Source organism: Corythoichthys intestinalis, chromosome 22, assembly GCF_030265065.1.
Source record: "Corythoichthys intestinalis isolate RoL2023-P3 chromosome 22, ASM3026506v1, whole genome shotgun sequence".
Taxonomy (NCBI): domain Eukaryota; kingdom Metazoa; phylum Chordata; class Actinopteri; order Syngnathiformes; family Syngnathidae; genus Corythoichthys; species Corythoichthys intestinalis.
This window is the reverse complement of record NC_080416.1, coordinates 12,590,486-12,609,784: the sequence shown is the minus strand read 5'-3', so window position 1 is coordinate 12,609,784 and position 19,299 is coordinate 12,590,486. Positions and strand designations below refer to the sequence as shown.

At 38.5% G+C, this 19,299-nt stretch overlaps 1 protein-coding gene across 2 annotated transcripts in view; it reads left to right on the top strand.

Annotated features, from left to right (window-relative positions):
* The window catches only part of hibadha (3-hydroxyisobutyrate dehydrogenase a), a 47,720-nt gene that overhangs the window by 19,807 nt on the left and 8,614 nt on the right, over positions 1–19,299 (top strand). For both annotated transcript variants that reach the window (XM_057827599.1, XM_057827598.1), the window contains exons 5-6: positions 11,020–11,153; positions 11,235–11,311. In XM_057827599.1, the coding sequence (XP_057683582.1) occupies positions 11,020–11,153; positions 11,235–11,311 (211 nt within the window). The remainder of the gene's footprint in view (positions 1–11,019; positions 11,154–11,234; positions 11,312–19,299) is intronic.

Sequence of the window (19,299 nt, the reverse complement as noted above, 5' to 3'; positions counted from 1 at the left end):
GATAATGTGCTGTTTAGCGCTGCAACGATTAATCGATTAACTCGAGTAATTAGATTAGAAAAAGCTTCGAATTCAATTTTTCTGCCTCAATTATTCGTTTAATTAAAGTAGCGTTTTAGGGTTGTTCCAATCGTGTTTTTTTGCTCCCGATCCGATCCCGATCGTTTTAGTTTGAGTATCTGCCGATCCCGATATTTCCCGATCCGATTGCTTTTTTTTTTTTTTTGCTCCCGATTCAATTCCAATCATTCCCGATAATTTTTCCCGATCATATACATTTTGGCAATGCATTAAGAAAAAAATGAATAAAACTCGGACGAATATATACTTTCAACATACAGTACATAAGTACTGTATTTGTTTATTATGACAATAAATCCTCAAGATGGTATTTACATTATTAACATTCTTTCTGTGAGAGGGATCCACGGATAGAAAGACTTGTAATTCTTAAAGGATAAATGTGACTTTGTATATTGTGACTAAATATTGCCATCTAGTGTATTTTTTGAGCTTTCAGTAAATGATACTGTAGCCATTTAACTGTTCTGCCCAAATGCATGATCGGAAGTGCAACCATGACTGTGCGTAGTGGCACCAATTGATATATCTTCTCTGTGTTGGGAAATAACAAACGGTGTTAAGATAAAGATCAACTACTACCTTTCTTCCCCACATTGCTTCCCACGATATTTCTGATTGTTGAGGGAGGGCTTGTAAGGCTTTATCCAATTAAAAAAAGGCTCCAAAGGCTCCCAAAATTAACTCTACTCATTTTACGCTGCCTTTTAGCTCTATATATACAGTTGGTAAAACGGCGCCATTACAGATTGAGCGCGACAATGCGTGAGTAGGTCGTGCAGCGCATGTGTTAATTGCGTTAAATATTTTAACGTGATTATTTTTTTTTTAAATTACCGCCGTTAACGCGATAAATTTGATAGTCCTACTTTAATCCAAAACTAAAGACTCTGGATGAGTGTAAGACATTTTGTCTGTAACGTTAAACACAATTAGAAAACAATTTAATTAAAAAATATATGTATATAAAAAAAAGGCATGTCCGATATTTTTTTGCCGAATCCGATACTTTGAAAATGACGTGATCGGACCTGATCAATCGGTAATGTTTTTTTTTTTTTTCAAGTGTTTGCATTTATTTTTATTGATTGGATGAATAGACTACCCTCTAGTGGGAACAGTAAATATGACATAACTCATTTAACATGGCTGACTCCAGCTGCTTCCTGTTAAGACCAACATAAGGTTTTTGTTTGAGCTAATATCTTTTTTAATGCATTCGTAAATTAATTTATAGGTATATTTAGCCGTTTTTTGTGGGAATATGTGTTTTTGTTAAGAGCATTGGGGGGGGAAACGTTAGCATTTTGTAGTATTTGAGCTAGCGGACTTTTGCCATGCAAGTTAATCAATTCTTCTTTTGTTGTACTTAGGTCCTCATTAAATATTTTTTTTAATACCGTTTGAGGCTAAGTGCACCTATTTAAAATTTTTATTTTCCTAATCCGATTACTCGATTATTCGAACTTACTACTTCATAGGTTAATCGACTACTAAAATAATCGATAGCTGCAGCTCTAGTGTTGTTTATACATTGTGTAGCTTAATATATTTTGCTAATATACAGTAAATCTATTGAACCTCTTGTTCTTTATCCGGTTGTTTTTAATATAACTTGCATTTCAATATGAAATGTATGTTCTTTGTGTCGTGTTTATAAAAAAATAATTGGGTTAAAAAAATCCATTGAACAGGATGTCTTTATTTTTCACAACATATTTGCAAATTGGAACATAAACATGAATACATTGTTCAAATAAATTAATAAAATAACAAAAAAATAAATAACTGAAATATTTTTAATAAAATTGAAATGAATTGAACTTATTGACTAAACCCACTGCCACAGCTCAAGTTGCTAAATATTATAACAAAAATAATTATTTTCCATAACGTAAATACTGTACATGAAGGAATGTGAGTGTGTTCACCTTTTCTGGGTTAATATACCACTATTACTATTAATATTAGTTGAATATTAATGGAGACGGAACTCATTTGTATGATTGGAATCATTATTTACACATTATACACACACGCACACACACCTTCTCTCAACACAGAAAGTCACCAGAGAAGAAAAAAATGCCACAGGCTGTATTATGAAAATGTTATTTTGAACAGATGTTTACAATGGCAGAAGACAACAAAAGTACGCTTTTAGTGAGGATGGTGAGGACACAAGTTAGCCATAATGGCATGCTAACCAGCCACGTTAATAGCCTCGATAACAAGCTTACGTTACAGTAATTGTTTTACCATCGCTAGACACTCGAAGCACGCTGGAGTGAACTGTCATAGCTGATGGGAAACGTTCATGACAGCATTTACATACCTTAAATTTTGTGTAAAGTGACAAATGAGGTCAAGTAAATATGAAATCATGTTGGAGGTGTTGCCTGCACGTCAGATGTCTTTCCCCTTCTAAGCCGCGGCCGTCTTTCTTTTCTAGTACTAATACTAATACCTAATACTAATATAATTCTCGCGACCCTCTTTTTTGAGGGTGAAAAAAGCTCAGGTGTAGTGTCACTGACAAACACAGGACAGAGCAACAAATGGACGGGAAGGGGTAAGCGCTGCCGCTCCAAGCCATTTCTCGCTGCATTTTTGGGACATAAAACATAGCTAATACTATACTACGGTATGACGGAAAATTTTAGTGGTTTTGAAACCGTGACCTTTTCAGACCACGGAAACCTTGAAACCGGTAACCGGCACATGCCTACTCGGCATACGACCATTTCAACTTACAAACAAGGTTCTGGAACGAATCATCTTCGTATGTAGCAGTGCCACTGTAGTTCTATTTCCAAATCCACAATATAAATTTTAAAGCACCAACTCATGTTTTACTGTTGCCTTACATTCTGATTTGCACCTGTTCACAGTAATCACACACGTCTCTTTTACGTACAACACTGACGTTGTTCACCGCTTCAAAAGAAGTTTTAGTGTCGAAACTTATGAGTGCCACATGCTTGCCCTAATTGTTTGTTTAGTGTCATGAAAGCACTACTGAAGACATTCTCACTACAAACCGACCCAGCCAAATTTGTTTCTCTGATCTTCCTTTCCCTCCACAAGTTTCACCCTCTCTGACGTTAATGTTTAATGACGTGCTGCAAAGCGTCTGCCCTAATAATGTTTGATCGACTGCTTTTTAACTATGCTGCGAGAGGATGTATCGTGGTTGCGTGCGGGCTACGAGTACCTCTGCATTCGCGCACGTTGCGGTACCTCCCCATCTGTCATACAGTAGCATAGTGCAGCCAATTTCCATTAGACTCTAGATATATTCACCTTTTCTACTCCACCAGGCCCCGCCTCTTAAAGGCACGTGCATGCACATGAACTTGACAATACTGCATTTTTCTATATGTTATGCTTAAAATGCCCGATTTTGTGTTCAATTATGACCACTATCCCAATCAACAACTTCCTCTCTTACCCCCACATACACTCACACATCTTGTCTCCCCCTAGGGGGCGTTGTGTAGTTGTGCCGCGCTAACGATCCACCACTGTCACTCCCGCTGGGATGGATGAGTCGGTGCGCTCGGCTCTCAGGAAGCCTCATTAGGATTCCTCTTTAATCCGTCTCTGACAGAACTGGCCCGAGAACGGGACGTCCCTCTGCACACACACGCCGATGCATATGTGCATAATATACACTGAATGTGTAACGGCACACGTAGATAGTGTGTAAAGGAAATTACATGACACGCAAACGCACACGCATGTAAAAACGAGCGAATGTTAATGCACGATGAACTGAGTCATCGATACTCCGACGCACGCACATTTTCATATTGATGTTTTTTTTCCCTAACTAAGTGGATCTTCCATCAATCCTGTATGACAACTGCTTACAGGAATCCTCTACATTTCATCACAGCTTATTAGGGTGATTAGTTCATTTGAGAGGAGTGTTGGGAGGTAAAAAGAGTGTCTCCGTATCTCTACTTCCTCTTTAACTTCCTCTCTGTTTGCTTTCTCTTTAGTGAGATATATTGATCAGCACATTGACTGCAATATCAATAATCGCCTCTTTAGTTGTCCGCAAACCGTGATCTCTGCTAATTAAACAGCAGTTGTCGCACTGCCCTTTATAAGTGGATGTGCCTCAGTATGCTGCTCGTAAAAAAAGACTCAAAGGGTAGATTTTATATGATATGCGATACCATGTGTCATGTGAAAACTGTGAACCATTCATAGAAAACAGACAATTTGCAGTTTTTTGGCTGATTGTAAGTGCCAAATTATCGTATCTTTCAGACTATAAGTCACAGATTTTTTCAGAGTTTGGCTAAGGGTGCGATTTATACTCTGGAGCGACTTACAGTGGGGCAAATTAGTATTTCATCAACCACTAATTGCGCAAGTTCTACCACTTGAAAATATTAGAGAGGCCTGTAATTGTCAACATGGGTAAACCTCCACCATGAGAGACAGAATGTGGAAAAAAAACGGAAAATCACATTGTTTGATTTTTAAAGAATTTATTTGCAAATCATGGTGGAAAATATGTATTTGGTCAATACCAAAAGTTCATCTCAATACTTTGTTATGTACCCTTTGTTGGCAATAACGGAGGCCAAACATTTTCTGTAACTCTTCTCAAGCTTTTCACACACTGTTGCTGGTATTTTGGCCCATTCCTCCATGCAGATCTCCTCTAGAGCAGTGCTGTTTTGGGGCTGTCGTTGGGCAACACGGACTTTCAACTCCCTCCACAGATTTTCTATGGGGTTGAGATCTGGAGACTGGCTAGGTCACTCCAGGACCCTCTTATGAAGCCACTCCTTTGTTGCCCTTGCTGTGTGTTTGAGATCATTGTCATGCTGAAAGACCCAGCCACCTCTCATCTTCAATGCCCTTGCTGATGGAAGAAGATTTTCACTCAAAATCTCTCGATAAATGGCCCCATTCATTTTTTCCTTTACACAGATCAGTCGTCCTGGTCCCTTTGCAGAAAAACAGCCCCAAAGCATGGTGTTTCCACCCCCATGCTTCACAGTGGGTATGGTGTTCTTCGGATGCAATTCAGTATTCTTTCTCCTTCAAACACGAGAACCTCTGTTTCTACCCAAAAGTTCTATTTTGGTTTCATCTGACCATAACACTTTCTCCCAGTCCTCTTCTGGATCATCCAAATGCTCTCTAGCGAACCGCAGACAGGCCTGGAGGTGTACTTTCTTCAGCAAGGGGACACGTCTGGCAGTGCAGAATTTGAGTCCCTGGCGGCGCATTGTGTTACTGATAGTAGCCTTTGTTACTGTGGTCCCAGCTCTCTGTAGGTCATTCACTAGGTCCCCCCGTGTGGTTCTGGGATTTTTGCTCACTGTTCTTGTTATCATTTTGACGCCACCGGGTGAGATCTTGCATGGAGCCCCAGATCGAGGGAGATTATCAGTGATCTTGTATGTCTTCCATTTTCTAATAATTGCTCCCACAGTTGATTTCTTTACACCAAGCGTTTTACCTATTGCAGATTCAGTCTTCCCAGCCTGGTGCAGGTCAACAATTTTGTCTCTGGTGTCCTTCGACAGCCCTTTGGTCTTGGCCATAGTGGAGTTTGGAGTGTGACTGACTGAGTTATGGACAGGTGTCTTTTATACCGATAATGAGTTAAAACAGGTGCCATTAATACAGGTAACGAGTGGAGCCTCGTTAGACCTCGTTAGAAGAAGTTAGACCTCTTTAACAGCCTGAAGTCTTGCCTGTTTGTAGGTGACCAAATACTTATTTTCCACTCTAATTTGGAAATAAAATTCTTTAAAAATCAAACAATATGATTTTCTGTTTTTTTTTTCCATATTCTGTCTCTCATGGTTGAGGTTTACCCATGTTGACAATTACAGGCCTCTCTAATCTTTTCAAGTAGGAGAACTTGCACAATTGGTGGTTGACTAAATACAGTACTTATGTGCCCCACCCCATATGTGAAATTATTTACCCATTATTAGGGCCCGAGCACCGGGGCCTGAGCCCCAAGTGGTGCGAGACCCCTATTGGAATGGAAAGGATTATTATTATTTCTTAATGGCAAATGAAAATGGCCAATTTGGAGGCCTTAACATGCTCGAAAACTCACCAAAATTTGCACATATATGCAACTTGGCATAAATTTCAATGATTTTGTGACCTTGCAAAACTTACCAAAATGGCTCAGTAGTGCCCCCTTTAAATTTTCAAAAAGGCCTCTCCTATTAGGTTTTTTAAACAGAGGCGATGAAATTTAGGGAATCGATACCTTCTGCGAAACTGTTCTCTTGCATCCATATTCCAAACCCAACAGGAAATTGGGTATTTTGGATTGAATGTGAAATTTAGTTACAGGGTGCATATCTGAGACATTGGCAGCTAAGGAGTTAGTTGAATCCTCCTCAAAACGGGTGAAACTATTCATAAGACATATGAGATCTTAAGTTATCAAAATGGTGAGTTTTCATTCACAGGCATTACCTGGGCGACCAAATTCATTAAATAACTAATAACTCCCTGATGCAAGGTTCCGTCTTTTTCATATCTGGCATGTATGGGAGGTTTCCCAGCCTGAACACGACTGCATTAAAATATTACCCATTAGGCCTGGCACCCCCCTGCAGGGAACTGGAAACGACCTTTTTTACGAGACAGGCTCCTCCTCCAAGAGAAAAAAATCAGTTGACTTCAAACCTGCATCAAGGGAGCCTTAAGACATGTTTTCAGGTGCCTGATTAAAAATATTGACGTTTCGTTGAAGCAGAGGGGTTCAAACAGGAAACTGAAAATGGCAGTCGCCATTTTGTCTTGCCACAAGTTTTGAACATAACTTGGCATATATACAACATATCTGCACCAAACTTTCTGTGCTTTGTGAAGGTTGTACCCTGAAGGGTCCCGTTGGCGTCATTAGCATCAGCCCTACAGCACCAACTAGTGGCAACAAAAAGTCACTCGTTTTACGTGTACATGCCCAGTTATTTTCAGGTTGGTTGTTGTAGATACAATACCTTCTGTAATACTGCATTTTAAGGCACATATCTTGTCCTTATATCTCTGTCTGTTGCCGTGACGACCCTTTGTTCACCATTAAAAGGAAGTATATTTCTTCAGGGACTTAAGCTACTTATAGAGCCACGAAATTTGGCGCACTTGGTCGAATTGGCCCAATTAGAGGATTCATTTTGGTTTTGAATGACGGTATTGCTACACAGCTCGGTAACGCCTCCTTTTTTGTAGGACCCTCTTCAATAGGGTTTTTTTCTTCTAGCTATGTGAATTTATTCTTATCCCAAAAAATAGGCGAGTTCCGAGTATGTTAGGTAGAGGGGAACAATCTGCCACATCCTGAACTGCGTGCCGTCCGAGTCGCACCTAACTGTAGTTATATCATTGCTGCTTGTTAGCATGTTCTTCATGCTATAGTTATCTGAATCACTCTGAATAACTATGTTACGTTAACATACGTTCTCTGTTCTTGGTTTATGCATCATGTAACGTGAGCATACCCCACACTTATTCAGCCAGTTATTCTCTATTCTATTTTTATTTGAAATAGTGCTGCAACTATTAATCGATTAACTCGAGTATTCGATTAGGAAAAAAGATTCGGATTAAATTTTGCTGCTTCGAGTATTCTTTTAATTAAAGTGGCGTTGTAATGGTTTGTTTTGAAAGTGCTTGCATTTAGTTGTATTGATTTGGGTGGATACACTGCCCTCTAGTGTGCCTCATTTCACATGGCTGAATCCAGCTGCTCTCTGTTAAGACCAACATAAGCTAAGCTTTTCTTTGAGCAATTTTTTTTTTTTCAATGCATTTCTAATTTAGTTTAAAGGTATATTGAACTGTTTTTTGTGCGCATGTGTGCTTTAAACATTTGTTAAGAGCGTGGTAAAAAAACAAAGTTAGCATTTTATCACATTTAAACTAGCGGACTTTTGCTATGAAAGTTAGCCAATTGTTCTTTTGTTATACATAGATCGTCTTTTTTTTTTCATTTTTTATTTTTATACCGTTTGAGAATCAGCTCAGGTATTTTAATTTTTTTATGTTCTATATCCGATTATTCGAACTAAGTATTTCATCGATTAATCGACTACTAAAATAATCGATAGCTACAGCCCTAATTTCAAATTGCTTTTCAAGATAATATGTCTGTTCTTGGTGTTGGATTTTATCAAATAAATTTCACCCAAAAATGCGATATGTACTCCAGTGCGACTTCTGTATGTATTTCCTCTGCATTCCGCATTTTTGGGCTGGTGCGACTTATAGTCCATAAAATACAGTATATTTCTTAACTCATTCAGCACTATTAACGGCAAAAGATGTCCAATCCATTTTGACTGGGTACTCTTTCACTATTGGTTTCGAGGTACTTTGTGCAAGTATCATATCAAAGTCAGAATTTTGCTATATTGACAACTGTAATGCACTAAAAGCGTAAACACATTTCATTTTTCGTGCCTGCTAGGTTAATGCTAATATACAAACAATAATATACAAACAATATAAAAACCAAGTTTGAAAAAAATCAATATTGGACGATATGGGGAAAAAATTGTGATTTTTTTTGTTTTTTTTGTTTTTGTTATTATGTTTTTTTTTTTTTTTGGCCTTGCTCTTATGCGCACTGTATATTTTTTGTATGCGTTGTGTCATGATACTTTCCGCTCCACTCGTTCCAATCTCCTACCTGTACCGATAATGTGATTCCGGCTGTTTTGTCACTCCTAATTCCTGTTTAATTATTAACACTGCCATTATTAGGTGTTCACTATTAAGAGGTCTTTCATTACAGTTTCACGACACCCTGAAGAGATTTTGAAATTCTCTTTCCCCCTTGCTCATCTCCCTGAAAGTGCTCGATTCAGCAAGCTGCTCAACATTTTGGGCTTTTGTTTGTGTTGGCGCGGCGTCAAGGGAGATTCACCGAAGCATTTAAAGGATAACACTGGCCTGATGGGGTTCAACACGCTTGAAAAGAAGTTATTTTTTACATTAGGAGCTCGTCATAGGGAGACTTGGGGGGGGGGGGGGTTGCTGTTGCCTCCCACAACATGGCACGCTCCTTAAGCCATCAGGCATGGGGAGGGATGCCTAATTGAACATGATAAAGTGTAAAGTTAATTACCCCTCAAGCATGTCACTGATCGCCCAAAGAGGAGGGGCGCCTTCAGGCACAGCTGCTCTGTGTTGGATGTACGTCTGTGTGAGAGTGAAAGAGAAGGGGCGACAGGACAAAAGGCAAGGGCTCCCACGAGGGTTGTGCAGTGGATGATTGCAACAATCGGCTTTTAAGGATGCGCACGTCCCTCTGCTTCGACGCTACTTAACACGTCGAAAATACGTAAAGTGCAAAGATGACCTGTAAAGTTCGATTGAGGAAACTTTTTATTCAGATTCGTTGTAAATGGCAGCAGCGGATTACATTACAAGTAAAATATCCCTAAAATTGTACTAGTGCTTCTCAAAAAAATTAACTTATTGTGATAAAGTTCATTATTTTCTGACAAAAAAGTCAAGAAAAACCAAAAATCCCTATCTCAAAAAATTTGCATATTTCATCCGACCAATACAAAAAAGTGTTTTTAATACAAAAAAGTCAACCTTCAATTAATTATATCAGCTATGCACTCAATACTTGGTTGGGAATACTTTTGCAGAAATGACTGCTTCAATGCGGCGTGACATGGAGGCAATCCGCCTGTGACACTGCTGAGGTGTTATGGAGGCCCAGGATGCTTCGATAGCGGCCTTAAGCTCATCCACAGTGTCGGATCTGGTGTCTGTCAACTTCCTCCTCACAATATCCCACAGATTCTCTATGGGGTTCAGGTCAGGAGAGTTGGCAGGCCAATTGAGCACAGTAATGCCATGGTCAGTAAACCATTTACCAGTGGTTTTGCCACTGTGAGCAGGTGCCAGGTCGTGCTGAAAACTGAAATCTTCATCTCCATAAAGCTTTTCTACAGATGGAAGCATGAAGTGGTCCAAAATCTCCTGATAGCTAGCTACATTGACCCTGCCCTTGATAAAACACAGTAGACCAACACCAGCAGCTGACATGGCACTCCAGACCATCACTGACTGTGGGTACTTGACACTGGACTTCAGGCATTTGGGCATTTCCTTTTCCCCAGTCCTCCTCCAAACTCTGGCACCTTGATTTCTGAATGCCATGCAAAATTTGCTTTTATCTGAAAAAAGTACTTTGGACCACTGAGCAAGTCCAGTGCTGTTTCTCTGTAGCCCAGGTCAGGTGCTTTTGCCGCTCTTTCACACACGCCTGTGCACGGTGGCTCTGGATGTTTCTACTCCAGACTCAGTCCACTGTTTCTGCAGGTCCCCCAAGGTCTGGAATCGGCCCTTCTCCACAATCCTTCTCAGGGTGCGGTCACTTCTTCTGGCTGTGCGGCGTTTCCTGCCACACTTTTTCCTTCCCACAGACTTCCCACTGAGGTGCCTTGATACAGCACTCTGGGAACAGCCTATTCACATAGAAATTTCTTTCTGTGTCTTAGCATTTTGCTTGAGGGTGTCAATGATGGCCTTCTGGACAGCAGTCAGGTCGGCAGTCTTGCCCGTGATTGCGGTTTTGAGTAATGAACCAGGCGGGGAGTTTTTAAAAGCTTCAGGAATCTTTCGCAGGGGTTTTGAGTTAATTCGTTGATTCAGATGATTAGGTTAGTAGCTTCTTTAAAGTACCTTTTCATGATATGCTAATTTTTTGAGATATGGATTTTTTTATTTTTTTTTTACTTGTTTGCCAAAATCATCAATATTAAAGCAATAAAAGGCTTGAACTACTTCAATTTTGTCTAATGAATCTAAAATATATTAAAGTCTAATGTTTATCAGTGCATTACAGAAAACAATGAACTTTATCACAATATGCTAATTTTTTTAGAAGGACTAGTATAACATGTACTCTCGTGGTGTGTTCAGGTGTTGGTGCAGCTAGCTTGGCCAAGCTCACCTTCATGGTGGGTGGAGCGGAGGAGGAGTACCACGCCGCACAGGAGCTTCTCACCTGCATGGGAGCCAATGTAGTCTACTGTGGACAAGTTGGCACAGGACAGGTAAAACGTCTCTGTTGTCATCACTCAGGCACATTTTAACCAAATACAGATTCATGGCAGTTCTTTGTTTAACTTCCCAAGGCGGCAAAGATATGCAACAACATGCTGCTGGCCATTGGGATGATTGGAACAGCAGAAACTATGAACCTCGGTATCAGGTAAATTAATTTCCACCCTGTCCTCATCATTACTAATGAACTTGGCTAGTACTAGCATGCTAGCATAATCTGTCAAACCAACCGTGGCGTTAAATCATTTTTCCATAGTGGCACCAAGTGTCTTCTCTTCACAATAAGTTAGCATGTACCGAGAAACAAAGCTAAAAGTGCATAATAAAATGCACTCCATGTGTACGCTGTTACACTCTGGAACGAACGCTCATGGTCGTCATTTGTGACTCTAAGCGCACCCAAACTGGCAACGTCACCAAAACAAAATGAAAACATGAGAGGTGCAAAAATTAATCGACAACTAATCGATTAGCAAATTAATCAACAATGAAAACGAATTAATCGTTTAGGACCGTCTTCACGTTAAACTTGTCTAAATTCTTGAAATTATAAAATATATCTAACTTCTGAGTTGTAAATATTATCAGATTTCTTCATCATATTTTTAAGTCAAAGTAGCAAATGAAAAAAAATCTTTTACTTTGGAAAACAACTATTCACATTTTTGCCAATTTTCAGACATCTTACTAGCTACTACTCGCTAACTTCTTAATGAGGCTGCAAAAACTAATCAATTAAAGCGATTAATAAATTAGTTGCCAACGAATTTGATCATTGATTTTTTCCGGCAGGCATGAGCAGTCCCGTTTGGGTCCTTGTTTGTGTGTAATGTAAGGCTGCATGCCAGGGATTAGAGCAAGAGAGAGAGAGTTCACTGCTTCACTCAGGTTGGGTTGCTGAATCAATAATATTAAGAAATGTCTAGAGTTCAATTGTTTTTTTCTGGCGTTAGATCCTGTGTGCCTTCGTCAGAAGTGAGTAAATGAAGCCAATTGCATTGTTAGTATTCTATTGTTGATGAGATGTTACTACTTATCACGGAGCGCTAAGCTGGTTAGCGATTATGCGAATCAGTGTCCTAAGCGTCCGTTTGTATTGTGTTTGGAGAAGCATATTGGATACATAGTAAAGTTGAAAGCACTGTTATTTTCGTCAATGGTGACGATAACGAAAATATTTGGTCAACGAACAAATTTTTCATGACGATGACGTCACGATGTCGTACTAAAATCGTATCTTAGGAGACTAAAACATGACAAGATAGATGCCAGTTGTCAACTGACGAGACCAGAACGAGATGAAAATTCGCCTTAGTGTCCGTCATAAGTTCAAAATGTGTGACATTTTCTAATAGTATGTGTGGTTAGCACGCATTTTAGCAGTGTTTGGTCGTTTCACTCATGTGACGTGGTGCGCCCCCTGCCTCGCCCCACACACCGGTGAGTTGGCGTGTGCCCATTCCAGGCTCTTTTTGTGAAATGTGTCAGGTGATCTTGGCTAGATCTGCCGTGTTGCTTTAGCCTTTAAAGGTCTGTGATAAGTGATCATCACACACTAAACTGTTGACTGTTTTTATTCAATTGCAAACATTCTTAGAGACAAACTTCACCCTTGACAAGTTTCAATCAGGCTTCAGATCCAGACACAGCACTGAGTCAGCACTGTTAAAAGTACACAACGACATTGCCCTTACTGTGGATAATGGAAACCCAGCTATCATTGTTTTATTAGACCTCACAGCAGCATTCGATACAGTCGACCATACAGTCCTTGTATCTCGCTTAGAGCACTTACTAGGTATCCGTGGTAAAGCTCTACAATGGTTTAAATCGTACCTGGAACATAGGGCCTTCACGGTAATGATGATTTTACTCCTCACAAACCTCTTTGTCTTGTGGGGTGCCGCAAGGCTCTATTTTAGGGCCTATCCTATTTGCCCTTTACCTCCTACCTTTAGGATCAATTATAAAAAAAAAAACATAATATCTCTTTTCATTTTTATGCTGACGACCTGCAGCTGTATCTGCCCCTGAGACCCAACGAACAAACTGCTCTCACTAAATTGATGTGAAGCAGTGGCTAGCACAAAACTTCTTACATCTGAACTTAAAACTGAATATATTACTTTCGGCTCACCTTCCATGATGAATGCCCTTGAGCCCAACACTGGCGCCCTGGCTCCCTTTTTTAAGACACACGTTAAAAATCACGGCGTGATATTTGATAACAGGCTCAACTTTGAAAAACACATTAGTTCTGTTGTAAGAGCAAGTTTTTTCCAGCTCCGTGTCTTGGCCAAAGTGAAGCCTTTTCTTAGTCACCACGACCTTGAAAAAGTAATTCACACTTTTATTAGCTCAAGGCTGGACTACTGCAATGCACTTTATGTTGGTCTTCCCAAGTCCTCGATTTCTCGTCTTCAACTTGTTCAAAATGCTGCTGCTCGATTTTTAACCGGTACACCTAGACGGGAAAATATTACCCCCATGCTTTCATTGCTCCACTGGCTTCCAGTCCATTTTAGAATTGATTTCAAACTTTTACTGTTTGTTTTTAATTCTATTAATGGCCAGGCTCCTTCCTATTTATCGGAAATTTTAACCCTTCGTAACTCTGGCAGGGCTCTTCGTTCTACCGGCCAGCTTCTTTTGCAAATTCTGAGGCCAAGACTCAAACAGTGGGGGGACCGATCTTTTGCAGTCGCTGCCCCCAGGTTATGGAATGGCCTACCCCCTGAAATCCGCGCCAGTACCAATCTAGGCCTTTTTAAATCTCGTTTTAAGACAAACTTTTTTAGACTCGCTTTTTCCCCTGACTAGGGTGGCCTGGTTTTATTTCTTAAGGGTTTTAATGTTTTCGGATTTTATGTTTTTTTTATTTTTTTTTATTTTGCTGTTTTGACTTTTTTCGTGATGCGTTGTTTTGTTTTTCTTAATGTCATAGTATAGTACCTTCCTTCCTTTTATCTTTCATGAACCATGTTTGTCTTTGTTGTAAAGCACTTTGAGGGCCTGTCAGGTTTTTGTAAAGGGCTATAGAAATAAATTTGATTGATTGACAAAATAACTTGTAGCGTTAGCATAGCGTTTGCGTTAGCATTAGCATTTAGCACGGTGAGTGTCTGCTTAAACTCCCGGAAAATGTTTTACAAACAGTTTGTGGCGTGCAGGTGAGTTTAATAAATTGCAAATAATGTGCTGTTTTCCTGCTGAGTGTGTATTATCATCCTGTAGATGGTGATGTCTCGAGGTGTGCGAAATTTCCAATTCTAAGATTATTCGCGATTTGGCCGTTGAAGATTCGAGAACGATTCACAAACATCCAAATTCCGATTATTGAAATATGTCAAGTAAAGCGGAAGTAAAACACACTCAGCACGCCGCGCGGTCTTCGGGATGCAATGAGGAATGGAGCGAGAGTAGCTAAACCTCATGCCACGAGATAAAAAAACAACAACATACCTGACTGCTGCCGACAGCTGCTACAAAGTCCGTCCACATAATGGTACGGTAGATATCATATTTATATAGGACTAGATGCAAAATAGCCTGGGTGGCGTTAGCAGCACATGTACAGAAAGCTAGATACGGGCGTTAGTAAACGGCCGCCATCTTAAAGCAGTAGACTTCCTGCAAGGCTGTTGTACCGAACCTTCCAAGCGAACCTAATTAACTTTCTATCTAAAATAGGGTTAGGTTAGGGTAAAATCTTGACTTGAATCTATCTTTAAAATAGTTTTAAAACTTTCACATGTCGAAAGTAGACAAAAGGGAAATAATGGAATAACGGGGGCAATTTTAACAACTTTAACGATTGATTCACAACATTAAATTAGTTTAAAGTTACTGATACAGAATGGGGATTTGAGTATATTATTTTTTGTCTTTAACTGTCAACTTGATACTGAAATAGTCGTTTATTTAAGCCTGCGAGGCTTTTTTTTTTTTTTTTTTTTTAAATAAAGTTTTTGTAACTAAAGTAAAAAACCTTAAAAGCAGCTAATGGGGGGGTGTCATCAATAATCGATTTATAATCGTAGCCTCTGAATCGTAATCGTAATCGAATCGTTAGGTGCCCAAAGATTCCCACCTCTAGTGATGTCCTTGTAGACTACAATTATGTGCTTGTCTGTCAATGTCAAACCTTTTATTTATTTATTTATTCATGGACTATAAATATTTTGAGAATTGCAGACTAAAACTAGATGAAGATGAACACATTTTGGAGTGACTAAAATATGACTAAGTCTAATAAGTGTCTTTCGTCCAAAAGATAAGACGAAAAAAGGCTGCCGAAACAACACTGGCTGATAGTAAATTTCTTTTTACAAAGAAAACACACACATAAACCCATTTATACAACAGTTTGGAGTCTCAACACAAACTCCCATTCAAACTGTAAATTGTCATACAAGTGAGTGTGCTTTGAAATTTGGTTTTGTCTTCATTGTTACTTACAACATGCCTGCCTAAAACAATTTCAAGTTAAACTGTGAAGATAATACATAAAGTGACATTTATCCGATTAGTCGTTTTATTAATTGGCCGATTAATCGATTATAGAAAATAATCGTTCGTTGCAGCCCTAAAATGAACAAAACAAGGAAGCCTGCTGCTAGTTAGCCCGTAAAAATCTTTAAATTAGCCACTGCGTTATGAAGCCGCAGGGTTCAGAGGGAGAAGAAAAACTAGCCGTTTATAGTCCGAAAAATACAGTACTTCATAGAAGTGCGAAAGAGGTCAATATGGCCCCAAGTATCTGCAAGAAAGATTGATGAGGAGGTGGAGTCCCTGCTTCTGATTTACATTTGCTGATTGAGCTCTCGCAAAGATCCTGTCAAACCTCATTTAAGAGTGTTAATGAGAAGATATCAAGACAAATAACATTTTTCTTTTTAAATCAATAAAATCCCAATCCTTTTCAAATGGGTCTTCAATAATCTTCCTCAATATCCTTCTCAGTTTTTCCTCTGAGTAGAAACAGTCCCTCCAAAGTGTAAATTACCAAAATTGATACACCTGCCTTGTCAGGCAACTTCCTCCGTTCAGTCTTAATATTAGGTGTTTTTATGGCTTTTGACGACTTAAATGCCATAGTGCACCTGGTTTTAATGCACACGCATAATTGTGCGCATTGGCCAAGTGCAGCTGTGCCGGCGTGACTGATTTATCATTGCTGAGACAGAAGAGGAAAATTGGCATGAGCCGTCGCACGTAAATCCTCACACTCGGCCACTGAAATATGAACGCATTAGAGAAACATGGATTTACACGTCGCCGCATTTCTTAAAACAAGTGGGTTGCACACGCCTTTTTTAACTCATTGGCTGCCTTTGACGGCAATAGACGTCCATTCATTTAAATTGGGAAAGTTGTCATCATGCAGAGTTGAGATTTTTTACAGGATAATGAGGTGCATGCCTTCTGATGAAAATATTCCATATTATTCTTTGTTTTTTAGTCCAGTGTGGCTTCCTTGTAACTAGTGCTGCAACGATTAATCGATTAACTTGAGTAATTCGATGAGAAAAAAAGCCTCGAATCAAATTTTGCTGCTTCGAGTAATAGTTTCATTAGAGTGGCGTTTGTATGAAAGTGTTTACATTTTTGTTTTATGGATTTGGGTGGATACACTGCCTTCTATTGGCAACAGTGAATACAACATAACTCAGTTAAAATGGCTGAATCCAACTGCTCCCTGTTAAGACTGACCTAAGGTAAGATTTTGTTTGAGCTAATATGTTTTGAACGCGTTGGTAATTTAGTTTATAGCTATATATAGCCGTTTTTTTTGTGGGAATATGTGTTAGAATGATTAGTTAAGAGCATTGTTAAATAAAAAGTTAGCATTTTATAGCATTTAAGCTAGCGGACTTTTGCGATACGGGTTAGCTAATTTTTCTTTTTTTATACTCATATCCTCATTTTTGTATTTTTTTATTCCGTTTGAGGCTAAGCTCAGGTTTTTACATTTATTTTTAAATGGAAGTGCAATTCTGCATAGTTTGAAGAAATACTCAGGAACTTTATTTTGTATTTGCATTTAATGCTCTTTTGAAAGTGCAATCTTAGCAAACCATTGTTGTACATCTGCTCAAATTTATTCTGCAACAAATTAAATCTTCCTATTCCGATTACTTGATTATTCAACTAACTACTTGATAGATGAATCGACTACTAAAATAATCGATAGCTGCAGCCCTATTTGTAACATTTGGTGGGTTCGGTATAGAGTCAGGTGCATCCTGCAGTCCAAAAAGTATGATATTTGACAACTATTCGGTTATCAAATAAACGATAAAAATTATGATGATTCATCTAGAAACATTGTTGGCCATTGTCGAAATACTCTTTTTCACCTTGTATTAGTAAATGTTGTCAATCAATCAATAAAATAAAATCAATAAAATCCCAGTCCTTTTCAAATGAGTCTTCAATAATCTTCCTCAATATCCTTCTCAGTTTTTCATTATATATTATTGTTATGTTATTATATATGTTATTATGTTATTATTATTATGTATATGTTATATTTCATTTGAAAATAATAATGTATTTAATGTACTTTTTGTTTTTTGTTTTAAATTATTACATATTTTCTTAATTTTAAAAAAATATTTCAAATTGTTTTAAATTACAAAAGAAAAAATAGCATTATTATCTTTTTTTAAATGTATTTTTTATTTTTTAATCATTTAATGTTTAGTGTTTGCTCATAAATGTTTGACTGTGAAGCCCATTGGGATCTTTATTATTGTTATTATTATTATTATTTAGGGCTGTAAATAAATTTCACTTGACTTGACACTAGTGCTGCAACGATTAATCGATTAACTCGAGTAATTCGATTAAAGAAAAGATTCAAATTTAATTTTGCTGCTTCGAGACTGGTTTGTTTTGAAAGTGTTTGCATTTAGTTTTATTGGTTTGGGTGGAGACACTGCGGCACAGTGGCAATAGTGATTATGATATAACTCATTTCACATGGCTGAATCCAGCTGCTCCCTGTTAAGACCAATATAAACAAAGTTTTTGTTTGAGCTAATGTATTTTTCATCCATTTGTAATTCAGTTTATAGGTATATTCAGCCGTTTTTGTGGGAATATGTGTTTGAAACATTTGCTAAGAGCATTGTAAAAAGAAAAAAAGCATTTTATAGCATTTAAGCTAGCAGACTTTTGGTATGTAAGTTGGCCAATTCTTTTGGTGTAGTTAGTTATTTTTTTATGTTCTTTATCCCATTTCTCGATTATTCGAGCTAACTAGTTTATCGATTAAACGACTACTAAAATAATCGATATCTGCAGCCCTACTTGAGACATTTATATAGTTACATAATCTTCTTAGCTTAACTTTTCCCTGCGCTTAGTAAATAATGTGATTTAAACCTGGGTAAATTCGTCAACTCATCGCAAAAAATAAATAACTACCAAAATACTCATTCGTGCCAGCCCGATTATTCTGCGACCATTCGCTGCCAGCCTCTCCCAGTCAAAGTGGATTGGAAGTCTATTGCCGTCACTGGCAACCTATGATTTAACACCATGAAATTATAAAACCCGTCTTTCTTAAATCAAATGTGCCTTCTTACCTATGCACATGTTTCCATTTTTTTCCCCACTCACGCTGTTCTTTAGAGCTAATTTGTTGATCTTAGATGGAGATTCGGCCCGTCTCCACCAGAGCATGACGTTCTCAAAGTGCAAGGAATTGCTACGCATGACAATTAAGAATGCACACACAGTATGCCTTTCTTCTTCCTTGTCCCTATTTGTGTTACCTCCTTATTTTATACCATCCTTTTAATCCCTTCTACTCTCTTTTCCCTCATTTGCGCTTGCTGTAATTTCAGCATGCAGTCAAGCAGTCAGTGTAGGGGGTACAGACTGCAGAGGAATAGCAGGAAAGTGGCACAACTGTGTTTTTAATGATGTACATGAACATGAAAGGAGGGGATTTATAGTGTAGCGCTTCTACGTTGGATACACACACACTAGTGTGGGTGATTTAAAAAGGTCATGACAACAGACAGCCATTTTTTTTGCAAAGAGGAATTAAATTGTCCTCTCATTGCTGCCTGAATGAATTGATTAGTGCTTATAAATGTGCTTGTTGGCTCTATAAATGAAAATGTT